This window comes from Colletotrichum acutatum (genome assembly GCF_030867785.1).
Source record: "Colletotrichum acutatum strain CBS 112980 chromosome Unknown BDZ83scaffold_16, whole genome shotgun sequence".
Taxonomy (NCBI): Eukaryota; Fungi; Ascomycota; class Sordariomycetes; order Glomerellales; family Glomerellaceae; genus Colletotrichum; species Colletotrichum acutatum.
The window spans coordinates 443,058-466,810 of NW_026849010.1; the positions used below are offsets into that span (position 1 = coordinate 443,058).

General features: G+C 54.7%; 8 protein-coding genes and 1 non-coding gene across 9 annotated transcripts; 6 read left to right on the forward strand and 3 right to left on the reverse strand.

Annotated features, from left to right (window-relative positions):
• The first annotated feature begins 450 nt into the window (after positions 1 to 450).
• BDZ83DRAFT_608829 (RXT2-like protein) lies at positions 451 to 2,799 on the forward strand. The gene is made up of 4 exons (XM_060507496.1): positions 451 to 817; positions 885 to 1,006; positions 1,069 to 1,231; positions 1,287 to 2,799. The coding sequence occupies exons 1-4, from the start codon at positions 745 to 747 to the stop codon at positions 2,354 to 2,356; spliced, it is 1,428 nt and encodes a 475-aa protein (XP_060368723.1). The 5' UTR covers positions 451 to 744; the 3' UTR covers positions 2,357 to 2,799.
• Positions 2,800 to 2,874: 75 nt separating this feature from the next.
• On the forward strand, positions 2,875 to 4,161 carry BDZ83DRAFT_117261 (phospholipid methyltransferase). Its single transcript, XM_060501129.1, has 4 exons — positions 2,875 to 3,142; positions 3,248 to 3,287; positions 3,352 to 3,368; positions 3,425 to 4,161. Exons 1-4 carry the CDS (start codon positions 3,082 to 3,084, stop codon positions 3,937 to 3,939), a joined length of 633 nt encoding a protein of 210 aa, XP_060368724.1. The 5' UTR covers positions 2,875 to 3,081; the 3' UTR covers positions 3,940 to 4,161.
• A 707-nt stretch (positions 4,162 to 4,868) lies between these two features.
• Positions 4,869 to 7,239, forward strand: BDZ83DRAFT_117263 (metal ion transporter metal ion transporter). Its single transcript, XM_060501130.1, has 4 exons — positions 4,869 to 4,954; positions 5,029 to 5,481; positions 5,543 to 6,056; positions 6,114 to 7,239. Exons 2-4 carry the CDS (start codon positions 5,073 to 5,075, stop codon positions 6,964 to 6,966), a joined length of 1,776 nt encoding a protein of 591 aa, XP_060368725.1. The 5' UTR covers positions 4,869 to 4,954; positions 5,029 to 5,072; the 3' UTR covers positions 6,967 to 7,239.
• Positions 7,240 to 8,191: 952 nt separating this feature from the next.
• On the forward strand, positions 8,192 to 8,288 carry BDZ83DRAFT_t67. The gene has a single exon. It is a non-coding gene; the product is annotated as a tRNA-Pro (tRNA).
• Positions 8,289 to 8,718: 430 nt separating this feature from the next.
• BDZ83DRAFT_117322 (uncharacterized protein) lies at positions 8,719 to 9,470 on the reverse strand. The gene has a single exon (XM_060501131.1). The coding sequence runs from the start codon at positions 9,256 to 9,258 to the stop codon at positions 8,830 to 8,832; it is 429 nt and encodes a 142-aa protein (XP_060368726.1). The 5' UTR covers positions 9,259 to 9,470; the 3' UTR covers positions 8,719 to 8,829.
• Positions 9,471 to 10,489: 1,019 nt separating this feature from the next.
• On the forward strand, positions 10,490 to 11,780 carry BDZ83DRAFT_789605 (uncharacterized protein; the record flags this gene model as incomplete). Its single annotated transcript, XM_060515697.1, has 4 exons — positions 10,490 to 10,502; positions 10,666 to 10,836; positions 10,934 to 11,062; positions 11,146 to 11,780. 4 exons carry the CDS (start codon positions 10,490 to 10,492, stop codon positions 11,445 to 11,447), a joined length of 615 nt encoding a protein of 204 aa, XP_060368727.1. The 3' UTR covers positions 11,448 to 11,780.
• Positions 11,781 to 13,873, reverse strand: BDZ83DRAFT_608844 (Phosphotyrosyl phosphate activator protein-domain-containing protein). Its single transcript, XM_060507498.1, has 2 exons — positions 12,582 to 13,873; positions 11,781 to 12,525 (listed from the first exon to the last, which is right to left on the reverse strand). Exons 1-2 carry the CDS (start codon positions 13,812 to 13,814, stop codon positions 12,076 to 12,078), a joined length of 1,683 nt encoding a protein of 560 aa, XP_060368728.1. The 5' UTR covers positions 13,815 to 13,873; the 3' UTR covers positions 11,781 to 12,075.
• Positions 13,874 to 14,386: 513 nt separating this feature from the next.
• On the reverse strand, positions 14,387 to 15,218 carry BDZ83DRAFT_570088 (cutinase; the record flags this gene model as incomplete). Its single annotated transcript, XM_060504267.1, has 3 exons — positions 14,387 to 14,557; positions 14,615 to 14,794; positions 14,853 to 15,218. 3 exons carry the CDS (start codon positions 15,216 to 15,218, stop codon positions 14,387 to 14,389), a joined length of 717 nt encoding a protein of 238 aa, XP_060368729.1.
• Positions 15,219 to 17,025: 1,807 nt separating this feature from the next.
• Positions 17,026 to 19,259, forward strand: BDZ83DRAFT_570317 (uncharacterized protein; the record flags this gene model as incomplete). Its single annotated transcript, XM_060504288.1, has 2 exons — positions 17,026 to 17,340; positions 17,460 to 19,259. The coding sequence occupies 2 exons, from the start codon at positions 17,026 to 17,028 to the stop codon at positions 19,257 to 19,259; spliced, it is 2,115 nt and encodes a 704-aa protein (XP_060368730.1).
• Positions 19,260 to 23,753: the final 4,494 nt, after the last annotated feature.

The following is a 23,753-nucleotide window of genomic DNA, read 5'->3' on the forward strand; positions in this document are numbered from 1 at the left end:
CGTCCTCCAACAAGTCTGTGAGAAAGATACATGTCAAAAGTATCACAACCCAAGCTCCTGTCCCGCACCTCACCTCAACCATCCCAGCCCACCACCGGTAATCCTAAGGTACAGGCTACAGGTACCTTATCGTCCCGTCGCAGTGACACAGTGACCACAACAGCAGGTGGGCTCCCCTGAACAGCGCTGGAGGAAACAGCCGATCAGTGACAGCAGGGCATTTCGGCATCGGGTAAAGTGGGTGCCGACGCTGGGTGCCATGATTGGCTGCACACCTAAATGCGGTCATGGTCGACCCACTTTGACAGAGCAGACGGGAACCTGGCAGTGGAAAGCGCAGCGCAGTCGCTCTAGGTCACTCATCAGGTCAGTGTGGGAGCGCACTTGGGTACCCTCCACAGGGCCAGGAAATCCAGCCTCGCCCGCCTGCTTGGTCTCCTCCCGCCTCGTCACAGAGGCTGCGCGCAGAAATTGAGGGCTGCCCATTCTACCTTTCCTACACCTCTCCCACACCACACCTTTCCCCGAACCGGTCTCGTAAATGACTCTCTCTCACACCTCTCCCGATCCAAATTGAACTCAATAACCAGTCATTTGAGACTGACAAGTCTCTTTACTCGAAAAAGCTCCGACCGGACTCCAACTCTCCCCTCGTTCTGCTTCTCGCTGCCGCTGCCGCTGCCGCAACCACACCTCCGTGATCGCTTGGGCACATCGCCAGGGGGCAAGAGTCCGAGCAGCGCAATGGCAACACAACAGATCCTTTTCGCCGAGACGGTGGCCGCTATGAAGAAGGCTCTGAAGCGAAAAGCATACGGTACGCACACGAATCCCTTCCCGCCGTGAGCGTGTGTCGACCTCGCCTTCTAACGAGCACTTGGCAGAATCCGACTCGGACGACGAGATTGACCACTACGGCAACCGTGGTCACAAACTCCAGAAGCGCGCACTCTTTGCTCACAAAGGTCAACTCGCACCACCCTCCGGCCCCGAAGTTTATAACGAGGTACGTCGCGCGTCCCTTCCGCATGCTCGCCCATGGCGTCCGACAGACACTGATGATTGCAGGTGATCGACTACGCCGGCCAGCAGCGCACAATAATCAGCCGCAACCCTCCGATTGTAGACGAAGAAGGGTACGAAATTGACAGCGACGACGACGAGGAGCGCATCCAGGAGGCTGTCGCCTCGGCCACAGAGCTTGACCCGTACGCCAACATTCGAATTGAACGTCAGTACCACGAGACTCAATCGCGGCCCCAGATTCACAGCTGACCCCCTTCCAGAAATCCTGGCTCCCTTGACTGCCTCAATCGACCTGCCACAACATCCGACCCTTTCGAAACCCTTTACAGCCAAGACCCTAGACGAGATAGCCGAGCAGAGCTGCGATGTTCGACGGAAAGAAAATGCATCGCTGTGGAGGGTCAGACATCTCTTCACAAAGATTTGCGGCGACTACACATGGGTGCCCTGTGGCATGATGGTTGGTCCGGACGATGCCGACCTGTACTCGACAGACTATGTCGAACGCGGCTACCTACAAAACACGAAAGCTATCACTGCCGGATCAAACGAGGACGCCTCCTCCGGTACGTTGAGCGGCGATGCGAAACCAGAACACGCGCCAAACGGCACGAACGGCGAGGCGTCTGGAGGCAAGGAGAATGAAGATGGAGACGTGACTATGACTGATGCCGGCTCGGAGAAGGGAGACGCTGCGAAATTCGCACCTGAAAAGCCAGATAAGGAGCACCCTCGACCTGAAGCAGACGCATCCCAGGCAGCAAACGGCGAAACCACAAAGCCCAGCACGGTAGCCAAGGAGACACAGGCCGAAAGCAAAGCCGACAAGAAGCAGAAACAAAAGGCGGTCGATGTCGAAATGCATGATGGCAACGCGATACCTCCGTCGCAGCCCGGGACAGAAGTGGCTGATGGCAACGGTACGCATGCGCCGTCAATGGCAACGGCATCGGAGGCGGCGGACGAAACCTTTGTTCACCCATTCTTCCGACCGCCGGCCAACGCTCGTCCAGACCGAGATGTGGGTCTACCGGAGGCAGAGGCCGAGGATATCCGCCGCCTGTTAGCTCTGTACGTGCAAAAACAAGAGGAGGTCTGCCGTGGTGCTATGAAGCTCCACGAAGGCCTTCTCAAAGCCAATCGGTTGCGCAACACAGTTCTCGAGTGGTCCAAGTCGGAAGCGCACAGTGGTGCCAACCGAGATATGTCTGACGGCGAGGACTGGTACGACAAGGAGAAGTGGGGCCTCACGGAGGATCTCAAGAAGGGCCAGGACGACGAGGAAGAAGACACGGGCACCGTAGCCAAGAAGACTAGGAATCGCAGGTGAATGGGTGCCCGGGCGTTGTTGGCTTACTTTGAGGGATTGTCTCTGGGTTCTGGTGTTTGGCGGTTGACGTTGCAATTGATACCCCCCCATATTGCGAATTGGTCCAGGCGGCGCGCTGTTTTCTACGTCAAAATATATATGCTGGATTGCCTGATGAACCTTTTGAGTTATGATTTCGTACTGCTTTGCCTTACGTTGCAGAGTCTTTGGAGAAATGAGATGAGTTGGATGTGCTGGCAAAGGAACTTGGTGTCTCGAGCTACCGTTTGCCGCGTCAAGGATCGGATAGCTGCGGCGGGGGATGGAGGGAATTTTACCCCAGCCCCGAAGACCGTCGAAACCCCGTGAAGAAAGGAAACCTAAGGCTAAGAGCAAACGGTAAAGGTACCTCATAGTACAGAAAGGTAATACCGTAGGATGTACTTCCTTTGGTTACCTAAGGACGTAAAACCGCACCCTTGGACCCCCCCCCCCAGCGGTGCATTACTGCGTTATGACGAGACGCTATGGCCAGGTGTCCCCGCTAACATAAATACCTGGGGTGGAGCAAGCTTCTGTCACAAGCCTACGAGACTTCCCAACCCATCCTTCTCTTCTTCCTAAATAAGCTACTCTCTGTCCTCAACGGTTTTCTTTCTTTCGAGAGGAAATCTACCCATTGCCTTGCCTTGCAATTTTCTCGTATCTTACACCAGCATTCCTCTTCATTGACCTCGCAATCCGCCATGGCGCCTGTCCAGATTGACAACAAGGCCCTGGTCGACTTCAACCAGAAGAGCCTACTCGGTACGTCATGTCGTGTCGTACCCGTGGAGCTTGGGCCCTTCCCTTTTCTCTCTCGAGCTTCTCGTCGTCACCTCTCCCCTCGCTGACCCAGATCGTTGCAAACAGTTTCTGCCGCTGCCATTGCCTTCAACCCGTTGTTCTGGAAGTGAGTTACTCTGCTATCATTGTCAACGTGCCTCAGGCCAAGTTATGTGCTAACATCTGCGTAGCATCGTCGCAAGACAAGGTTCGTGAAGCTGCCACGGTCGTGTCCCCGTAGCTACCGTCTAACTCGGTTCCCAGAGTACAATAGCAAGATCCTCACCAAGCTCGCTGGCGGACGTTCGCAAGCTGCATGCTACGGTCTGGCTGCCACCATCTTCTCTCTCGGCATTTTCCGTGATCTTCTTTACGAACGGGCCCTGCGCTTCCAGCCAGCCCACCCACTTCTCGCGTCCGATGCGGTGACCTATGTCGGATACGCCCTCGTGGCATGTGGCAACGTTCTCGTTCTCTCTTCGACATGGCAGCTGGGTATTACCGGCACGTTCCTCGGTGACTACTTCGGCATTTTGATGGATAGCATCGTGACTGGCTTCCCCTTCAGCATTACCGACGCTCCCATGTACAATGGATCCACCATGAGCTTCCTCGGCGCCGCCCTCATCTACGGCAAGCCTGCCGGCATCCTGCTGACTGTCTGGGTCTTCATCGTCTACCAAATTGCCCTGCGCTATGAGAACCCCTTCACTGCTGGCATCTATGCCAAGAGAGACCGCGAACGTGCTGCTGGCAAGGACACCAAGAAGATTAGGTGAATGCAACAAGAGGTCCAGCTTCAACAGCACAAAACCCATCTCCACACCCCGTTCCGGATGGGGGCCGAGCGCAAGACCGGACGACAGGGGGTGTACGGAGCCACGCAGGTCCCCGCCGGGTACTGCGGTGATATGGGTCTCGGTGAGCCCGGTCAGTCCGGTGAGCTGACCGTCCCACACACTTCTTCCCGAAGACGGCCGGCCGAGTCAAGCCCAAAACGGCCCGCCAAGGGTGAAGAGCGAGAGAGAGAGAGACCAAAAAAATGGACATCAGCCTTCAACAAAGTTCGGCTGTCGAATACCTATTACTTTAGTGATTCAAACCAAAGAAACTTCGCTTCTAGTCAGGCCAACCAGAAGATGCAATTTACATGACATGGTTGGGCGCCTCCGTTTACGCCACAGCTTCGACTTCTGCTTTTATCCGCTCCTCACAGACTTGAAATGGCAAGCCATGCCGTAATCGTTGATTTCGCCATGTTGGTTAACATTAGCATGTGCGCTCTCCCACGGGCTATTCCGAACGCGGACAAAAGGTCTCACGAACTCTGGTCCAGAAGCATTCTTCCAAGACTTGACCGACTGCTAGTGGCGGGCGATTCTTGGAGCGTCCTTCTTTACTCGTCCCGCCCCGTCCGCACTAGCCAAGAAGGACCGTCGCACATCTGGACCTGTTTCGAAGAGAAAACCCACTGCTCGGTTCCATTCCGTCTTTCTGGGGCGTCCCAGTGGCTCGGTCGGATGTTTCCCACGGCTTGCTCTCATGACGATGTGGTGTCTCATACGGAGGCGCCGTAGGCCTTCGCGGAGACCGCATTCGGAATGTTTTCTGCCGTTGAGTGAGGATCTGGTAGTGTTTCCGGCTCCGTTTTCAGCATCGGCACCTTTGGACGTGACAAAACTATGCTGTTTCCCGTTTTCCTCCTCAAACCGAGGAGTCTTTTGTTCCCTTTTCCCTCCCCCCTTTGACGCTCTTGCAATGGGTTCAACGCTGCCGCTCATAAGCGCCCCCATGGCAAGTTTTGACGAGTTTGCTTGTTCAGGTTACACATTGGCATCAATAATTCTAATCGTCCCCCTGGAATGTAGCATCGCGGACCAGATCAAACTCTGTCGTTGCTACCTGGGATACCATGAAGCCTACATGGCTGGATGAGCCCGTTGCTCAGCAAGGTGGCAGTTCTCGCCGATCCAGCGTCAGTCCTTTCACCGCCGACTACACCATCAGCCAGACCCTACACGGCCAGTCACACTCGGAGTCCAGGCGACTGAGTGACGTTCCACCGGATTTCATCAACCTCAATGCCATTGTATCGTCGCAGGGCACGTCGGCCAGCACTGAGGATTTTGCCCCGAATACGCTCAAGAAGCAGACGCGGATCGACGACGAGGGCCCATTTTCGCTCCTTGAAGGACCGACACTTCCCTTGCCAGGTCATACCGTTCACAAGAGGGAGAAGAATTGGATCAACAGGCGATGGAGCGATCTCATCACGTTTGGCAAGTTTGTGGGACCCGGGTTCATGATTGCCGTTGCATATAGTAGGTATCCTTGGAAAAAGGAAGTGTTGAAAGGATTGCCGAGACTGACCGTCTAATGCAGTTGATCCCGGAAACTACGCCACTGACATTGCCGCCGGCGCCTCCTATCACTTTGACCTGCTATTCATCGTTCTGCTGAGCAACGTCGTTGCGATATTCCTCCAGGCGCTGTCTATCAAACTCGGGACCATCACGGGCCTCGATCTGGCGACCGCCTGCCGCGTCTTCCTCCCGAAATGGATGAACATCATCGTCTACGCGCTCGCCGAGATTGCCATTGTTGCGACGGATATGGCGGTCGTCATTGGAACTGCAACGGCTATACACCTGCTTATACCAAAGTTGCCGTTGATCGCCTGCGTCGTTCTCACCATTGTGGACGTCGTCTTCATCGTCGTCTTTTACCGCCCCGACGGTTCGATGCGCGGTCTACGGCTTTTTGAGATTGGCGTTTGTTTTCTTGTTCTGGGCGTCGTCGTTTGCTTCTGCATTCAGCTTTCGTTGATTGAGAATACGACGGTCGGTCAGGTGTTCCGCGGATACCTCCCGTCCAGCTCCATCATCCAGACTCAGGGGTATGTAGAGAAGGCCCTCCTGCGATCCAATGGTCGTGCTAATGTGTACTGTGACAGATTATATCAGTCTTGTGGAATCTTGGGCGCAACAGTCATGCCTCACAGCCTCCACCTCGGCTCAGGCGTCGTCCAGTCCCGCCTCAAAGACTTTGACATGAAGGAAGGCAACCTCCAAGAACTCCCCCGCTTCGACACAATGACCACTGTCGACAGCTACAACAAGGTCTTTTACTTCCCCTCCATGGCCGCCATAAAGCACTGCATGAAATTCTCCATCGCCGAAATCGTCTTCTCCCTCTTCATCTTTGCCCTCTTTGTCAACTCGGCCATTCTCATTGTAGCGGGTTCGGCGCTCTACCAGGGCCAGACCTCCCTCGCCTCTGACATCTTCGGCATGCACGACTTGCTCGCCAACAGCATCTCCTCCGCCGCCGGAATAATTTTTGCCTTTGCCCTACTGTTATCAGGCGTATCCGCGGGCCTGGTCTGCACCATCGCCGGCCAACTCGTCAGCGAAGGCGCGCTCAACTGGCGCATGCGGCCCTGGCTCCGCCGCCTCGCGACGCGCCTCATCAGCGTCACGCCCACCGTCATCGTCGTCGCCGTCGCGGGGCAGTCCGGGCTCAGCAATGCCTTGACGGGCACGCAGGTCGTGCTGAGCACTGTGTTGCCCGTCATCACGGCGCCGCTGATTTACTTTACTTCGTTTGACAAGTATATGACTGTCGTGCCCGGCGCCGCGAGCTACGGGTCCGATACGGGTGTCGTGCCGGCCCGGCGGTTTAGTGCTGTGGGAGTCAAGATGGCGAATTCGTGGTGGGTTACGGTGCTTGCTGTCTTGCTTTGGTTGATGATTACCGTCATGGTTGTGGCGAATTTGGTGCTGTTGGTGTTGAATGCTCATAATTGAGACCGGTTTGTTGTATTGGTGACGGAGGGGGCAAATGGGGAGGGTATACGCACATTTTGGACGTTTTGACGATTGATGACTTGATGACTTGACTGTATATTCGATTTTATGATGTATGCAATGTACGAGACGGTTGGCGTGGTGGTGGGATTTAATAGGGGGCTGTACACATGAGGCGAGTATAAGTCTAAGATTTGCTTCATCATCTCAATTTTTTCGACTCTTATATCAATTCATGACTTTGTATAGCCCTTGTCTCAATGTTCTCGCTGCATTCTTTGTAGAATTGCTTTAAAGAAGGGATATCGACTTGTGTCACTGACTGGACAGTGGTGAAGGATGAGGATTAAACAACATCCGTCTCGATGTTGAACGTCTTTTCGACATCAAGAAATGAACACTCACCCTTCCGTGGTTTTACTTACTTACTCCTTGCCAGTTCTTACACGGTGAATACGTATTCTGACTTTAACATGATATGTAGAGAGATTGGGCTCTGGTATCGGTCTTCGTTGTCGTCAGGAGCTGAGGATCAGATACGGGACCATGTCAGTACTTAAATATGCTAGCCTCAAAAAAGCATTCATTCATTCTACGACTTTTCCTCTCTTATCAGGTCCACTTGCTGTTGGCCTAGCCGTGATCTCCTTGAAGGAAAATCGACGTTTGGCTTGCTGGCCGTTACATACATTCCCGCTACAACCTAATCCACGGCCAACAGCCTCTTCACCGCCCGATAAATGTCACTACGAAGGCAAGTAAGGCAGTCAGTCCTTGACCAAGGGAAACCATAGCGGCGGGCGGAGACGGGCTAAATATTGATTGGAGGATCTAGCAAGGGCCGGCCTGCCAGGTCCCGAACGCTTCATGATTAATTTCTGCTACTCCCAGCCAAGAAACGAAAAAAAAATTTCGAGATTTGTCTTTAACAACATCCGGCGGGACCTCTCTGAATCTCATGGTTCTTCTCAAAAAATCTTTATCGCGGCTTGCAAGGAGCGCGGCACCCTACACACCACCTAAATCACACGACCTTTTCAACTTCCCTTTTCTTCGCGCCTTGGATTTGACGGCACACTGGCACACTGGGGAGTAAGCACCAGCACGCCGCGGGCGGGAAAGAGGTCTGCCCCCACTCTTCCCACTCGGCAGGGAAGATAGGCGCCTGACCGAGGCTTCCTGTCATCGCAGCCCCTGCATTCCTAGCCGCAAAACGGCTTGGTTCGGCTCAATGGTCTAGAGGTATGATTCTCGCTTTGGGTTCTTGATTACATCAAGTCATCTTCTGCGAGAGGCCCCGGGTTCGATCCCCGGTTGAGCCCCATTCTTTTGCTTTTCAACCCTTTTAATGTTATCCATTGATTGTCGCCCTCTTTTGTCGCATCTTTCACTACTCACTTTTGTCGGTTTCGGTCTTGGTTGAAGTTGACGTCGTGGTGCATACAAATTATGCAGTGGGTGGTGGTGTGTGTGTGTGTGCCCACCCACGTGCCGACACTTGACCAGACTTTATTCTCCAACCCGTACGGGGGCCGTACGGGGCACTTGCATCTTAGCCGTAGATTCTGCGTGGAAAACGTTGAACCTGCCAATGTGAGGATCAACAGGCGAGTCGAGATGAGCAGCGTCGCAGCGGGATGAGGGAAGCAGCAGCAGGCTTGGCCAGGGCCCCCTAACGATCCATCCGCGCCAATTTCGAGCAATCTCGAAAGCCCACCGGGTGACATCGATTATTCAATCCAACGTTTGGTCTTCAGTGGTCCGCACTGATCGTCGTTACTCCCGCTATTCTTTTTGGGGGATAGCAATCCCGACAATAGATGGTAGGCCACACGCAGAATGGTGAACCAAACCACGTAGCGCCTAGTCTGGTGCGCTGGGTTGGGTTGCCTCGATTGTGTTGGACCCTGGTCCTGAATCTGGCGTGAAGTGAAATGACGGCATTCCGTCAGATTCTATGTCTCTCTCTTCAACCACGCGCGCGACGCTAAGGCATCTACTACACACATCTTGGAAACCCCCCAACGTGCGATGGGTCTGGATGCCACCAGTCTGCCTGGTCTGCCTGGTGGATTGAGTGGGATGGGATGAGATGCCTTGGCCAGGGCAGATGCGCAGGATATTGATGTACGGCAGCGGCGGCGTTAGCAGCAGACACGGCGGCAGAAGATGGGAAGAATCTTGGCCTGCAGCTGCAAGTGAGCCAGCAAGCAAGCAAACGGCGGCCAGCCAGAGAGGCACAGAGGGAAGATGGATGGCAGATGGGGGGCAGAAAAAGCAGGGTTTCAGCATCCCGTCGAGTGCCCATCCTGTTCATCAAACTTACAGCGGGAAACGATACGGACTGGCGTGCGAATCTCCGATGACGGATGAACTCTGAACTTTGGACTGTGGTCCATCGGACTCTTTCTCGACTGATGTTTAGCTGCGGGGGATACTAGACAGTAGAGTGACTCTCTACTCCGTACGCTATGAGATATGTCCACCTGTAGAGACGCCAGAACAATCTCTTCTTCGATGATGGATGGACCAAGCTCATAATGTGCTCTCCACGGGTCTCTCCAGACTGGCAGACGGGACTTGACGAGTTCTCGTAGGCTAAGCTCAGATACGTACCGCCACTACTGGCCCCGTGCATCTGTTAGTGGGAAGGCCGTGCAGCTGCCATCCCTACCACACTTCACTGCCTCTTAGTATCCGCAATGAGTCCGGACAAGAACCTTACAAGTTACAGACAATGGAACTCGAGATGGCCAAAGAGATGCTTCTTCCTGATATTCCATTGTGTTTACTACTTGAAGAACAAGGCGAGAAAAACCAACAGCCAACATCAACACCAACACCAGGCGTTTGTTGGAACAAGAAGGACAGAAGAGACGTATGACAAGTGACGAGGATCATCAACAAGTACCTACGGATACAGGCCATGCATGCCCCATTCCCCGAATCCCCATTGATTGTCACTGCCTCAGCCAGGGAAGTCATGCAGCCCATTGGTTCCCACCTTGATCATTTTGCTTTTGGCTGGATAGTCCCGGCATGGCATCCTGGGCTCTTCCCTTGGTTGCCCACCTCACCGCCCGCCGTCATGCCTCTTAAGGTACTTTATACTGTACATGCAGAGAGAGAGAGAAAGACTTATGCCAAGGCCAACGCGTGACTGCCATGCTGTGCTGTGCTATGCTATGCTGAGACGAGACCTGGAGACGAGACCCTTCCCTGAGGCCTGCTCTGCGGTGGGCGTCTATCTGTACCGTCTATTTCCATCCTCTCTGAGAAATGGGAACACCCCCCGGCCCTTGGCCCTTTTTGCCCACCTCATCGTCGGTGGCCTCTTTTTGACTTTCTTGCTTCTTACATAGACCTGCCCTGACCCCGTCGTCGTCCCAACTACATCTCTCCAGCATCCATCGTCGCCGAGTATCTTAGCTTCATCGCCGCAATCGCTTACACACGTACATACATAGCACAAACACGACGACACCACCTCTTACACACACATCCTCCCTCGAAATCAGTCATCATGCCTGGAGTTCGTAAGTCTGCCCTTTTCTACCCTTCCCCAAGTTCTCCCTGGTCGTCTACTGCGAAAGCTGCAAGAGAGGCTATCAGACCCTCCCAAAGATGCGCGACGACGTAACAGATATCTGAATCAAAAGTGCCAAGAAAAATCACTAACACGCGATGCTTCCCAACTAGCCATCGACGCCCTGGACAACCTCAAGTCCAAGTTCAAGGCCATCTTCAAGAAGAAGGACGAGAAGAAGGCCGAGGCAAAGCCCGCCGAGGCCAAGCCTGCTGCGACGACCACCACGCCCGCTGCCACCGAGCCCACCAAGACTGAAGCTGCTCCCGCGGCTGCCCCGGCCAGTACGTTTGTCTTTCCCTTCCAGTTCCTCTCGTTCTCGCGAACATTCTCCTACCAGATCGTCGCCTCGATAACCACGTACTGACTGACTACGAACAGCTGAGCCCGCTGCTGCTCCTGCTCCCGCTCCCGCTGCCGCTGCTGAGCCAGCCAAGGCCCCCGAGCCTGAGGCCAAGAAGGAGGATGCTGCTCCTGCTACCACCGAGCCCGCCAAGGCTCCCGAGGCTGGTGAGTCTCCCCAACTAACCTTGCGCAAATTTCACAAAGGGGAAAAAAATAAACAGATGACTGACCCGATGCGCTTCGCGCAGCTCCCGCCGCGCCCGCAGTCCCTGCCGTAGCCGCCGAGGCCCCCAAGGCCCCTGAGCCCGCCACTGCGCCCGCTCCCGCTGCTGCCCCTGCTGCCCCTGCTGCCCCGGCCGCCACCGAGCCCGCGAAGACGGAGGAGACTCCCGCACCCACCGCCCCGGCCGCCGCGCCCGCTGCTGCTGAGACCGCGCCCGCTGCTGCTGAGACCGCGCCCGCGCCCGCTGCCGCCGCTGCTCCGGCCGCCGCTGCCCCCACCGAGGCTGCCAAGCCCGAGGAGAAGAAGGAGGCCGCTGCCACCGCCTAGATTGCGCCGTTGGATTTCGGCTCCAATGACTGGTTTCGGAATCACAGTGTCATCTGGTTGAAGAAGGACTAGACTCGACCAGAGGTCGTGGGACTTGGTTGGTAGAGGAGGGAGAGTGATTGATGCAAGCGAACCAACCCCGTAGCGTCATATTTCGAAATGCTGCTCTCCACGATGATGACGAAACCACTCCAGTCACAGGAGGAGAATAAGCGGCACATACACACATTTGGGGGTTTAGATGGTTTCTTGCTTTCAGACCATTGGTCTAATCATGTTCATTTGCTTAATTGTCGGATACCCATTAGTCGAGTAGTTGAATCGAGCGTACTTTCTTGAACTGATATGATCTTTGTCTTTCCTTCTCGTCTACGAACTGCTGTCTCCAGACGGTATAGACACACCGGAGCAACAAAAGCGGTGTATTCACAAGTTGTATCTCCAGGCTATGCAGATACCATTGGTCTCGTTCGACCACTCCCCGGCTCGCGTCTTGGTCCTTTGCCTTTTTTAGGTCCCATCTCCACCCAGGCGTTCAGACTAACCTCTGCTCAGCTTGAGCCATAATCAGTCGGGGTATCTATTACATCTAACTCATGACGTCCTCCGTTTTTTCTTTTCGGTCACATCACTTTGCCCACGGCGCCTTGGTCAGCGCAATCTGCGCATCGGCCGTGCCCTGTCTCGCCTGCTGCGCGCCAGGGGGCATGGCCATCATACCCGGCGGCGGCCCCCTCGCCGAAGCCGCGGATGACGGTGGCGGCGGCGGTTGTCGCGAGTAGGAGATTCCTGCGCCGCCGGGCGGAGGAGGGGGCATGCGACCCATTGGAACAGCACCAGCACCAGCACCAGCACCACCTGCTGTCGCCCACGGCGCGGCCGTGCCTGCACCGGCTTGGGGCGGAGGCGGCGCCGTTGTTGCTGGGTAGTTGTACGAGGGCTGGTTCGCGGCGTGGACGGACTGGGATACGGGCGCGGCGTTGGGGTCTTGGTCCCAGGAGAAGAGGGAGCCGAATGTGAAGTGCTGGACGACGGGGAACTTTTGGAGGACTTCTGCGTTGAACATTTTGAGCATGCCCTAAGAAGGATGTCAGTGATTACCCTACACTGGTACGAGAAGAACGTGGGCTTTACCTTATTGATCTTGCCCCAACCGTCCTTGACACCAGACACGTCAAAGAGGATGGGACTGTGTTCCCAAAACGGACCCTTCTTCACGTCATTGATGAACCCGACGGCGGAGAAGTACATGTTCTCGGAGCGCTGGTCCTCGACGACGGCGGGCTTGACAATGTCCCCCGTCTTGGGCGCGCCGCGGACGGAGCCCTCTGTCGGCATCGGGTCCGAGTCCGCGGACACGGGCGCCGCGAGCTGGGCGGAGCCGAAGATGTAGGGGAGGAAGGAGTGGTCGTCGAGGCCCCATACGCCGTGGGAGCCTGCTGGCTCGAGGGTGTATGTGAGGATGAGGCGGCGGATGACGCGGAGGTAGGGTTCGATTACGCCGAGGACGATGGTGCGGTCTAGGGCGGATGTGTCTGGTGCTGCTGCTGCAGGATTGGGTTTGCCATTTTCTGAGGCGGCTGCGGTGGTGGTGTCGTCGGCAAAGTAGGAGAGTTTGTAGAGCGAGCCAAGGAAGGCTAGGAAGGCGAGCTCGTGGCCCGTTCCGTAGTCCAGGCGCTGCGCGGAGCCAAATGAGCCGAGGAGGTACGCCAGGAGCTCGGCGGCGGGCGGCTCGGAGGACGGCGTCGCGGGGAAAGCGAGGACAGAGTTGGGGATGTGCTTGGACAGCAGGGCGGGCGCGCGTTCGGCGAGGAGCTCGTGCCACTTGCGGAAGGAAACGTTGCCGAAGCGGCGGGGGCCCGGATCCGGAGGTGCGAGGTCGATGAGGGCTTCGGCTTCGGCGAGGAGGGCCTGGAGGCGGGCTATGGAGGGCGGAAGGCCGCGTTCGGGCGTGGAGGGGACGGAAGAGAGCGTGTAGGTTGTGGAGGGTCCCGTTGGGCGGGTCGGGTTGCGGCGCGGGCAGAGGGAGCGGTTGAGCTGGAGGAGGAAGAGGAGGATGTCGCGGTAGGCTGTTGTTGTGAGAAAGGTTGCGAGGTCGGTGCCGGTGTTGATGCGCTTGGTGGGGGTTTGGAAGGTGCGCGGGGCCTTTGGGAGGGGTGTGATGGCGGGGAAGGATGGTTTTTCGAGTGGTGTTGTTGACGAGGCTGATGGCGATGGTTTTGGAGGATCCATTGTGATTTGCTGGTGTGTGTACTCTCGTGGGTTGGGACGAAAGGGGTCGAGATGTTGGGTTGGATGTGGTTGTATGAGGTTCTTCTGGCTGTGGCTGTGGACGATAGCTTGGAGCTCTACTCTGTAAGCGCACATTGTTTGAGATGATGGAGGGGTGAACCACTGTGGAGTAACGAGACAGTGCCTTAGTCAGCGACCATGACTGCAGGGTCTGCGAACAATAGAGATTCTCTCCCGCTTCAAGCTTATTTTCTCCCGACTTCCTGATTGAACTTTCTTCACAACACACTGAATTGACTTTCGCGTCGAAGCAGACTTTCGGACGTGTCAAGCGGACTCACACTTTCTACCGCTTGTGCGAGACCGAGACGAGACCGAAAGTATGTATCATATTGTATTAATTACGTCTATGCTTAGGTTCTATCCAAACCTCGGTCTGTCTGAGCGCCGTCTATGGCCTCCCTATTATGGACTGTATGTACCTCTGGTTGAGCTCTTTGGTACAGGTGCGAAAAAAAAGGTAACAGTCTGACGACAAGAAGACACAATGGCTCTTGTTTCGAAGGGGCCATCTATTAGATCAAAGGCCGCGCGGCCCTGGAGTTGGTGGTACGCCCAGGTTGAATGGTTTGCAAGTGCAAGTCTCCATGGGTCGAGGTTGATGGTGTACTCGGTAGGATGTGCTCTAACCTTCTTTCGCGTTTCCTCTATTTTAGTTTGTCGCTCACAAACTGTTTAATCTGGTCGCCGTAGATGCTGGGATACTGTAGATGAGCAACAGGATCATTGCCGTTGCAGCAAAACGGGTCTGCTGAATCACAGAATGACTTGATATTTCCTCCATTCGGGCATTGGAACCCCTGAGGTCGTGGTGCGAACTGACATGCGTTAGTAGCTACTTCTTCCGTCTAACATAGTTTCTTCCACCAACTTACCCCTTGCGTTTTGCATGTGCCAACCTCATAGGGAAGGCCAGCGACATAACGTGGGTCGCCCATGAAGATGGCCACTTTCACCGCGCCGAGCGCCTCGTTGGAGATGAGAACATTGACGTCCTTGACTCCTTCAATGCTGTCTCCACCGCCGCAGTAAGCGTTATCCATGATTTGAGCTCCCTGGTTTCCGTCAGTCAGACCTGCCTCTGCTAATGCAACGTCAATATGCAAGACATACTTGAGAGAATCCCAGCATGACAATCTTCGTCTTGGGGCATTTCTTGTTGAAGTCATTCACGGCCGTGGCAACAGCCGCAGTCCCATTCTTCACCGAGTCCGCGTAGCTGATGCCCAAACAGTCTGACGAACCACCGCATGCGGGATAGCTGATGGCCTCGTTCGTGGCCCCTTGGTTTGCCTTGGTGAGGTCGTCGACGATGCCGGCCGCGGCACCAAAGCCCGGCGGTGCCGTCGTCTCTCGTGCCCCAAAGATGTGGATTGGCGGGCAGTCTTTGTTGTCCTGTCTTTGCTGGAGTTGCTGAAGCGAGTGAGGTGAGGCCATGGCTTGGCCAAGAAGAAACGCAATTCCCACGCTGAAACGCATCTTGGGCGACGGCGCCGTTCGTCGATAGGAGCTCGTGAAGGATCGAATTGAAGGGCAATCGACATTAAATCAGTCTTGTTGCAAAGACAAATAGCTGGCATATGTAGATAGGCTCCTATAGCGAAAACCCAAAGTCAAAACGAAGAAACAATGATAACAAGTGTAAGCCTCGCCGAAAAAGAAATTGCCGACCCCGTTGGAACTTTTCTTCAACTCTCGAATGTCATAAAAAGCCAAAAACCTGCTTTGTAGTTGCAAATTGCTTGATCGAGTAGACCGTTGCTTCCGGCAACAAGATTTATTTGGCTCGTGTCCGGGACGGGAAGAACCTACCTATTGCCCGGCACCTCGACACCCACACCGGCAAGGACGGCCTCAATCTTCCTTGCGCTTCCCAACACAGTTTTGGCGTGTCTGGCCAAGAACCGAGTAGGGACGAAACGGACGCGGTCGCCACCATACGTCCATGGCCAAAAGAAGCTCCGACGCTACATGACGGCATGAAGCTCTAGCTCCGGGAAGCTGAAGGCGGGAACGGGACATGTCGCAGCTTTTCAGACGAAAAGGAAAGGCTGTGGGCCTGTGGCTTCTACTTGCTGAGCCGCATCATGCACGATCGGCACGATTGTTTCCAACTGATGCCAGGTAGATAGAAGAGGAGCACTTCAGCTGAAAAAGACCGATGAACGAGTGAGAGGTGCAGAAGGAGATCAGCGTCCGATAGGTTGTGTGTGAAACGCGGTGGAGTTGGATAGCGATTGGGTTGGAACACGTCGTTGTTTGACATGGACCTCCATGTTCGACGAGTCTGTGTGTTGGTTAAAGAGAGTAAGCTCCCATCTCGGGTACGCTTAGAAGTGGTGTGAGGGTAAGGGTTGCCTCTGCCATGATGCTGGCTTCTTTCGCCTCGTCGGATTACCTCAAACTCATCCGCAAACCTATCACGAAAGCCAAATCTCGAGAAGCCCATGTCAGACCGCTGTTTTTGGGTCAGACTCAATGACGCTTTGCATTGAAGAAATTCCAAGGCCATAGATAGGGATTGATAAGAAACCCGTCCATGGTAATGAGCGTTGCGCTTGCAAGCTACCAAGCCTACTTCTTTCCGTCAAAACCTGTGTTGATAACGTCCTGATGGAGGATTTGCTCCATCTCATCGTATTCGGCCCCGGCAACTTGGCCAACTCGATGACCATTGAGCTCAGATGCTCTGCTGCGTCACAGAAGGGAATGAAGACATTTCGATCAATACTTTGAAAGAGGTTTCCATCAAGGGAGCGATGAGCTATCATCGGGGAGGAGACCGAGTCAAGTACGATGAAGGGTGAACATGTGAATACCGCTTGGCGGACGCAGCCCTCCAAGGCAAAGAGAAGTCTCCGAAACCGCATTCGGATGCAGTGGCCATCGGGTTGCCTGTGCATTCTGTCGTAAGCACAATCCTTCAAGATGGTGTTGAACATGCTGACTTAAGAAATATGAACGTCTCTGTCCGTTGAAGTAAGGGTACCCTTATTGCTGACTCAGCCGGAAGGAGGGGTCTTCGCCGGCCCCGCCTGCGGGCACTAGCTCCATGATCCCTGCTCGGAACGCGCTCTGGTCGGAAGGCATTAGGAGCGCGTTCCTGTCGTGAGACTCTATGGTAGCTGCTTCGTTCGCGTCATTGGACGAACGACGGATCGTCGACAATGAGACGCCAAGAGCACTGAAATTCATCGCGGTCGCATCGCTTTACTTGAGAGCCCATTCCTCAAGTCTAATTCCCTACTAGGACATAACTGGACCTCTCCCCGGTCGTGAGACGGCAATGCCGGTAGCCACCAGGAAACGACCTGGTCGGCCGACAAAGAGCCAAGCTGCGGGGGATGTCGAGAAGGCCATACCGACCAGCAGCATCGATGAGCTTCCGGCGGGAACCCGGCGCAGCAAACGTCTCGGTCACGTTGATGTGGAAGACATTAGGGATTTCGAGGCCATACGAGTGAAGAGAAGACGGAGGAGTCAGAAAGATGTGGAGGAAGAAGATCAGGTGGACGTCGACCAAGGCAGCGACGAAGAAGATGGTCAAGGCGAACGAGATGACCAGACTATGGAAGATGGTCCAGACGAAGAAGATGAAGAAGTAACAAACGACCATGGCGAAAGTATAGCTCTACCATTGGCAGCGGAGGCGCCGATCGAACCACAAGTGAGCTTAAGCCATTCTGAACTACTTCAAGAAGCTTACGATTTCTCCTGGAGAATGTCAGAAAACGAGGTCGGCCGAGGAAGATGCGTGAGGATCTCCGGGTAGATACATTGCGTAAGGAAGCAACGAATACCCATCGTACGAATGCGAGTCGTGCTGGAAGGGTGCAGACACAAGACCCCAGTCGACCTTCAAGAACGAAAGCGACGAAATCAAGTAAAGGCTTGTCGAATCTCGACGTTTCTCAACCGACGACAGATCCGGATAACGAGGACGAACCAGCCACCGCTGCAGGCGCCAGAGTGGATATCTATGAGTTTGCGAGTAGCCCACCTAGAGGGTCTGCCGTCGCAGTCGACCTCTCAGTGTCGTCATACGAAGAGGAAGAATCGTCCGATTCGCAATCTGATTCACAAGTCCCAGACACCGGAAATGGGCTGTTTGTCGAGCGCGAGACTCAGAGCGCAGAGGAAGACGACGAGGAGGGTAACGATGAGCAACTTTACAACGACCCGACTCTGGCCGAGTTGCCGCCGTCTGCACAGGCAAGGGAGGATGATGCCTATCCAGGTGATACCGACTCCCAAATGGAGCCACATCCAATAGAGCCAACGCAGCAGCTTCGTCGTTTGGTTGATGATATGGACCCGCCGACTCCTGACCTTTTCCCGGAGGTTGATTACGAGTACCCGGACGATCATTTCATCTTTCACAAGCCCGAAGACCAAGACCGATTGACTGCGGCGCCAGTGAAATCACCATCATTGAAGAGCATCAAGGAGCTAATGAATGGGGTGGGTTGGATGCGCTCCAAGGATGGAAGAGCAATTGACCTCACAACTGGGTCGGCGCAACTTTCACAGAGAACTCAGCCTCTCTGGGACCGCATTCAACTACTGAACGACTTCTGGGAAGGAGCACCTCGCGCGCCCCTTTTCAGTAAGCAATGCGACTATTTGCATTCGAGCGACGCAGATGCGGTCGATGCCAGGCGCACCTTCAAGGAAGTCGACACACTTGTTAATAAGATGGCCACGAAAGCGAAGAAGCCCAGCCCCGGCGACGAATCTGATATGCCGGCGCCACGTTTCGTTAAGGAGCTGTACGAAAGTGTCATTCCTTTGCTTGTGGTTACGCTTGGAAATGTATTCCAAAAGGGTACTGAGCACAACACGTCACATTACACCGGGTCGTTCACCAAACCGATGTTGCAAATTATGCACAGACTCATTGCTTGGATTGAGAAGCTATACTATGGCATGCTCTCAAACCTTGCAAGGAGGAGGCAGAAGGAGCAACTACTATCCAAGAAGCTCAGTCGAGGAAAACTGGCCGAGTATGTACGAGGCTTCAAGCGAGAGCTGGATGCAACTTGGACCAAGGTCAATCACACGATTCAGCGGCAACGACTTTACGAGCAGCGGTTTGGTGAGAAGAAACAGAAGGAAGAGCGAGAGCGGCACGAATACGAAGAGACTAGACGACGACAACGGGAGTTTTGCGATAGGCGACTGGAGGAGCGGATTGCAGCTGAGAAAGCACGCAGAGTGGCAGGCTCCCCGCCACAGAGTCAACAAAGCAGGTACGGGAGACAGCAGACGGGACCAGTGGATCGCCGTCTAGATACTACGCGAGGATCGGTGGACGTTGAGCCCTTTGCCTGGCCTGAAGCAGATGCCAAGTGGCTTCTACAGACGTTGTCCGCAAGGCCAGATGTTGATACTCAAGCGCTCGCAATGATGCTTAAACGCGGCGAAGACGAAGTCATAGCCATGATCAGTTTGCTGAAGCAAAGCGCCAGAGCACACGCAGCATCGAGAGGCAAGGAAGTTCCGGCATTTGCGGCAGCTTGAGCTGTCAAGTGCCGGCTTATTGAGATACACTAGCTGCAAGTTTATTGTTTTTGAGGATACCCACACGTTCGTAGCCAGCGTCTCAATATCATCATTTTGGGCATATGAGAAAGCCTCGATTCATCAAATCCCCTCATGTCTGCGCGCAGGGTTTCGCCTACTACCTTACCTCACGCGTAATCAGAGGTGATGACTCGGAATCAGTGTTTCGGAGGATTTCAATGATTACCAAACCGTTTCCTCTATGCGGTTTCAATTAGCGAACAGCATGATTCATGCGTTAATTAACGGTCAGAACAGCAGCAGCAATTTTGATATGAAGGCTCTGCTGAAGATTTGACCATGGAGAGACGATACCACGATACGACGTCAAAATGACGCCGCGAGGTTGTGTCGTCTTAGTACGGAGTTAAAGAAGAGCTATAGCAGGATCCGGAAACGGCATAGGTGAGCGGCCAAAGAATAGTCTGTGTAGTGTCGATTCCCTCTTCTTCCCACGTGGGCACCTCCGATCCGATCCCACCTGTTCGTGTCATTGGGCTGGGGGGCTGGGCAAAGGAAGCGAACGGCCGGCGCAGAGGGGCGTGGGAAACAATGGCCATAACCTACACAGTAAGGAGCAGAAGACGGGATGACAGAAGGGGAGGAAAGGCGCCCCGGGCTCTGGAACCTCTGGAACCTCCCCCTCAGGCTCCTCTGGTTGCGGCGGCCGCCAGACCACGCGCAAAAACATCTGCCGAAGATTTTGGCTTCGGGGGGGCTGACAAGCCACGTAGGCGACGCCGTGACACTGGGGCCCGTTGGTTGGGGCCCTTGGGAGGATGGGGGGCACGACTGGGGTGCGCTGGCCGTGGGGCCTTCGGCAGATGATTTTTGGGAGGAGGATTTGAAAGAGCGGGAGATGGAGGATGAGGGTTGGTCCCTGGAAGGGTTTGGCGATGTCTCACTGAGACGTAATTGTCAACTGCAGACAGCCTTCTCGCTCTCTCTCTCTCTCGTATAGTGTGAATAGAGATCGAGAGATGTGTCTTGTTTCGATCGCGAGAGCGAGAAACCGCTTGACTTACTTGGAGCGAGTGAGAGTGACGAGCTGGAGATAAGACACAAGAGAATAGTTTAGCTCGCCGACATCCAAGAGACATTTCTCATTCGTGAACCCTTGAACTAGGAGATTCGAATTCCTTTACACTAGAGACGCTTTGGAATACATGGTCCGTTTTACTTTGAACCGCCGAACCGGCGACTTTCCCTCGCGAACGGTAGCATAGACCACTGGGGTAGCATTTAGGGCGGCGCGACGGCGCACAAGCGTGCGGTTCTTTCGGCCTTCGACACGTGAGATGGAAGGTTGGTCTACTGTGCTAACACGGTAAGGGAAGTTGTATCCAGACGGCGGCCCTACTTTTGGCTTTTGGGGCTTTGGGGTTTGGGTGCGATCAACAGAGCTGGCCGGATCATTTGCCGAGCCGAGGAGAACTGAATCTCGAGGCTACTTGTTTAAGAACCGGGTGTAGTCATTATTTAGTGTACATCATTGAGGCCTGTAGATGTTGTTTCTAACTTCTGTTCCAGCTTCAGTCTGACAGTCTAAAGCTGAGCGGTAAAACAGTCCAACTCTGGGTTGATTTTCCACTCTTATGTGTAACAAGTATCTTTACTCGGTATGATGTGAATCTGCACTGCGGACTGGTTCACCTGTCTCTCTTGTGGTGTCATATACAATTCTGGAATGCTTTCGCCGGGTTGGTCCTGACTGGGAACGCTTCAAATCTGCAAAAACGGGCAAGAACTTTCTTTTTGCGACACGGTTCGAAGAAGCAACAAGACGTCAAGCTCATGTGCTGTAACCCAACCACATCTCAGATAATACAATGTGCCATCCCTCGGCTACTGTGGTACCTAACCCTTGCGGCGGTAAGGCGTCACTGGGTGATGCATGTGCGGGGAACCCCTGAGTTGTCAGTGAAGCCAGATGTCCGGGGCGGGAGCGGCTATGCGGCGCGTGGTTGGGGGAGGTGGTTCCAGAACTGCTGAATGGGAACAGGAGACTCCGACGAGAGGGCCGACGAGAGGGCCGAGCGAAGCCGAGTGGTTCGGAGGGCGGAGGATGAATGGACACCGAGGCCGAAGGCTTGGAGAAAGGCTCATACACGTACGAAGATCGCAACTGTGCCGTTCGCTTCGCTAGGGCGCGTCCATACGAGCATCTCGTTTCCACAAGCTCGTGCTTGTGAAGGCTCCGTGTCTGCGGTGAAAACAAGGTATCAGGGCATGAAGGGGAGGGTCCGGCGCCTGTTTCTCCCTCCTTCGGGGCCGAAAGCGTTTGACCGTCGCCCCCAGCACCAATCACGTCCCATTCCAAGCGACGCTGCGTCAGGGACCAAGAAGACTACTGCGTTGGCAAGGAAGGGGTTCTCTATGGATCAACCCCATACGTGGAGCCCTGTGATGTCTTGGACTACGGGAGTTGGGATGGACTCCGGGCCAGAAAGTCGGCAAATGAAAGTCGGATCGAAGTTGAGCTTGGATGTCTCTGATTGCTATGGAATTATGAGTTCATGATCAGTAATGAAGGCAAATATTTCTTGTTCTTTCGCCCGTCTCGGCGTTGTCGGCGAGCCAAAGGAGTGAGACACGATGACAAAGGGGACTGTATATGTTTACTATGTATGGATGGCGAGAATGGGCCGGAATCCTGGCCTGGGAGGCCGAGGATTTGTGAACAAAGGGCTTCTAATTAGGGAGAGGACGGCTCTACTGTATTTGCCTGAGGCCGTCAAGACTCAAAATCACCCAAGATTGAGGCTACAAGTGCTTGAAACAACAGCCAAGAGTGAGAGTGAGAGAGGGAGTGAGACTCACAATGAGAGAGAGCCTGAGAGAGCAGGTGAGCGCATTTACAACTGCCGTGCCCCCCACCAGATGCCATGGCCATGTCATGCCTGTTTCCAGCATCCTACGGGGCCCCTCCCCCGCAGATAAGGTACCCCAACGGTGGGTCGGCGCGCCGCCCGGTGTCTTGAGAGTTGAGCAGCTTACCGTCGACACGATGTTGCGACTTGCAGCTGACGGGATACCATGAGGAGTGCTCCGGAGCCTGGAGCACTGAGCAGGCGGTCGAGAAGTTGCGGACTCTGTAAAGCATCGAAAGCAGACATGGGGGAGGCGGCTCCATCTTCCCGTTTCTGCATAGCTCTCTTCTGCACCTCTTCCGCCTCCGACGTGCCTTGTCTCTCGAGTCTCGCGGGGTTCGTTCTTATGCGGCAGTAATGCTTCTGGATATCATACGACTTCAGCCAAGCCTCGGATATCCCGAATCAGCGCTCCTCTGCTCTCGATCAGGATCGTATCTTCTAGTCCATTACTGCCAGTAAGCAGTACGGTTAGGCGAGTGCCCGCACTTGGGACGATGGCCCTCAACATACTGCGTACGGTGTAGATTTCTGAGAAATGCATCTGCCGAAGATTCCATCAGTCATGACCAACCTTCAGCGTCCTGACCAAGGTGTCTACCACCCCTCCATCACCTTCATCCGGGCTGGGGCTCGCAGACCTCATTCAGTCCTGTGGGCGTCCGTGTCCTTGCCAACACGAGCGTTGACGTTGAGGCTGCTTCGGCAGGCAATTGAACCCCTCATTCCAGCTCTGTTTGACAGTCGATCTGTCTCGCTGCGAGTGCGACCCTCCGATGGAGGAGGACCATGATGGCACAACATGAGTGATGACAATGACAACGACGACCTGCCGTGGCCCGTTGCTCACAGCATCATACGGCTCGGTCCCTTCGGCAGCGGTCACACCCACACACACCCACACACACACTCTCTCTCCATAGGGACCATCGACGACGGTGGGCTTGGACTAGGGTACCTCACCACCACAGGCTACAGGCCACAGGCTCCTACCCCAGGGTCTCTCATGACCAGGCTGGAATCCCTCGCGCGCAGAGTGGGAGCTGAACATGCTGTACCACTCACACCAGAACATCCCGCCGGTGTCATTCTGCGAGCCTCTGAGTGGCCACCGCAAGCTGCGGTACCTGAGACCCAAGCTAGCGTCGAAGAGCTTGCTGCGTAAGGTGTGGCATTCCATTTGCTCTCGTCTTCTCTCTCTTCCATGACATGACGTTGGGGGGCTCCCACCTGTACAAAGTACCCCATCCGCGTACCTTGAAGTCTGAAATTTTGATTCCTCGGGTCGTCTAGGGGCGATTCGATGGGCTGCCTGGCTAACTTCTAGTCTACGGCCACGGCTACGGCTCTGGAAACAGACGCCGGCGCCTTTGGGGTCACACTCTCTGCTGATGTTTGCCTCCCTTTTGGACTTATCACACTGTCCGACTTCTGCTCTCTCGTTGGACCGGACGAGTCGGTCCATCTTCAAACGACCAGCCGACGACCCGTCTACCAAGCTACTGTTTTAGCACACGATTCTAGTACACCACGATTAGTGATGAGTGTAATCGTCAACGTCTTCGTCTTCAGAACTCGCGTG

Excerpts from the sequence above, each read along its gene's own strand:
- BDZ83DRAFT_608829 (XM_060507496.1), top strand. The coding sequence starts at position 745 with ATGGCAACACAACAGATCCTTTTCGCCGAGACGGTGGCCGCTATGAAG. Across the intron at positions 1,007-1,068 it reads GCCCCGAAGTTTATAACGAG|GTGATCGACTACGCCGGCCA; the intron begins GTACGTCGCGCG and ends TGATGATTGCAG. Across the intron at positions 1,232-1,286 it reads CGCCAACATTCGAATTGAAC|AAATCCTGGCTCCCTTGACT; the intron begins GTCAGTACCACG and ends ACCCCCTTCCAG.
- BDZ83DRAFT_117261 (XM_060501129.1), top strand. The coding sequence starts at position 3,082 with ATGGCGCCTGTCCAGATTGACAACAAGGCCCTGGTCGACTTCAACCAG. Across the intron at positions 3,143-3,247 it reads CAACCAGAAGAGCCTACTCG|TTTCTGCCGCTGCCATTGCC; the intron begins GTACGTCATGTC and ends CGTTGCAAACAG.
- BDZ83DRAFT_117263 (XM_060501130.1), top strand. The coding sequence starts at position 5,073 with ATGAAGCCTACATGGCTGGATGAGCCCGTTGCTCAGCAAGGTGGCAGT. Across the intron at positions 5,482-5,542 it reads CATGATTGCCGTTGCATATA|TTGATCCCGGAAACTACGCC; the intron begins GTAGGTATCCTT and ends CGTCTAATGCAG. Across the intron at positions 6,057-6,113 it reads TCCATCATCCAGACTCAGGG|ATTATATCAGTCTTGTGGAA; the intron begins GTATGTAGAGAA and ends GTACTGTGACAG.
- BDZ83DRAFT_117322 (XM_060501131.1), bottom strand. The coding sequence starts at position 9,258 with ATGCTGAAACCCTGCTTTTTCTGCCCCCCATCTGCCATCCATCTTCCC.
- BDZ83DRAFT_608844 (XM_060507498.1), bottom strand. The coding sequence starts at position 13,814 with ATGTGCGCTTACAGAGTAGAGCTCCAAGCTATCGTCCACAGCCACAGC. Across the intron at positions 12,526-12,581 it reads GTTGGGGCAAGATCAATAAG|GGCATGCTCAAAATGTTCAA; the intron begins GTAAAGCCCACG and ends CATCCTTCTTAG.